The 673-nt window shown below is 56.2% G+C and overlaps 1 protein-coding gene across 1 annotated transcript; it reads right to left on the bottom strand.

Annotated features, from left to right (window-relative positions):
* Positions 1 to 116: 116 nt before the first annotated feature.
* ETH_00039615 (uncharacterized protein) lies at positions 117 to 637 on the bottom strand (the record flags this gene model as incomplete). Its single annotated transcript, XM_013376307.1, has 2 exons — positions 117 to 235; positions 429 to 637. Coding segments are annotated over 2 exons (328 nt in total), but the record flags the coding sequence as incomplete, so codon positions are not given.
* Between the last annotated feature and the right edge of the window lie 36 nt (positions 638 to 673).

Genomic DNA, 673 nt, shown 5'->3' with positions numbered 1-673 from the left:
CCCGCCACGGCGAAAGAAGCAGCCGCAGCAGCACCAGCTACAGCAGCACCAGCTACAGCAGCAGCAGCTGCTGCAGCAGCAGCAGCACATACAGCAGCAGCAGCAGCAGCAGCAGCTCACTGCAGGGTGCGGCCAGGTATTAGCCAAGAAGATATGAGGGCCTCCTTGAGTTCTGGAGGCACTTGCTGCAGCAGCTGCTCCTCCGTCACTGTGGGGTGCAAGTGCCGCACAGCCACTGCAGCAGCAGCAGCAGCAGCAGCAGCAGCAGCAGGACAAGAATACTCCAAATGGAACTGGCTGCTGCGACGTTCGGCAGCAGGAGACAGAAGCAGCGGCAAACAAGCATTTAGCGGATTCTTTGTTTATATATTTAATTTTGTTATTTATTTATTTATTTATTTATTTATTTATTTATTTAGGTGTGAGACCTTTCGTCTGCGCCTTCGCTTTGTAAACAGCAGCAGTGGCCTGCACTGCAGCAGAAGCGTCATCCTGCTGCTGCTGCTGCTGCCCTTGCTGCTGCTGCTGCTGCGCTTCCTGCTGCTGCTGCTGCTTTAGCTTTGCATCTGCTGCAGCCTCCTGTGCCCGTGAGCGCGGCTTCCACAGCGGCTGCTGCGGGGCCTTGCTCCTGCTGCTGCTGCTGCTGCTGCTGCTAGTGCTGCTGCTGCTGGTG

This window comes from Eimeria tenella, genomic scaffold, assembly GCF_000499545.2.
Source record: "Eimeria tenella Houghton genomic scaffold, Eth_scaff3300, whole genome shotgun sequence".
Taxonomy (NCBI): domain Eukaryota; phylum Apicomplexa; class Conoidasida; order Eucoccidiorida; family Eimeriidae; genus Eimeria; species Eimeria tenella.
This window is presented reverse-complemented; position numbering and strand designations above follow the sequence as displayed.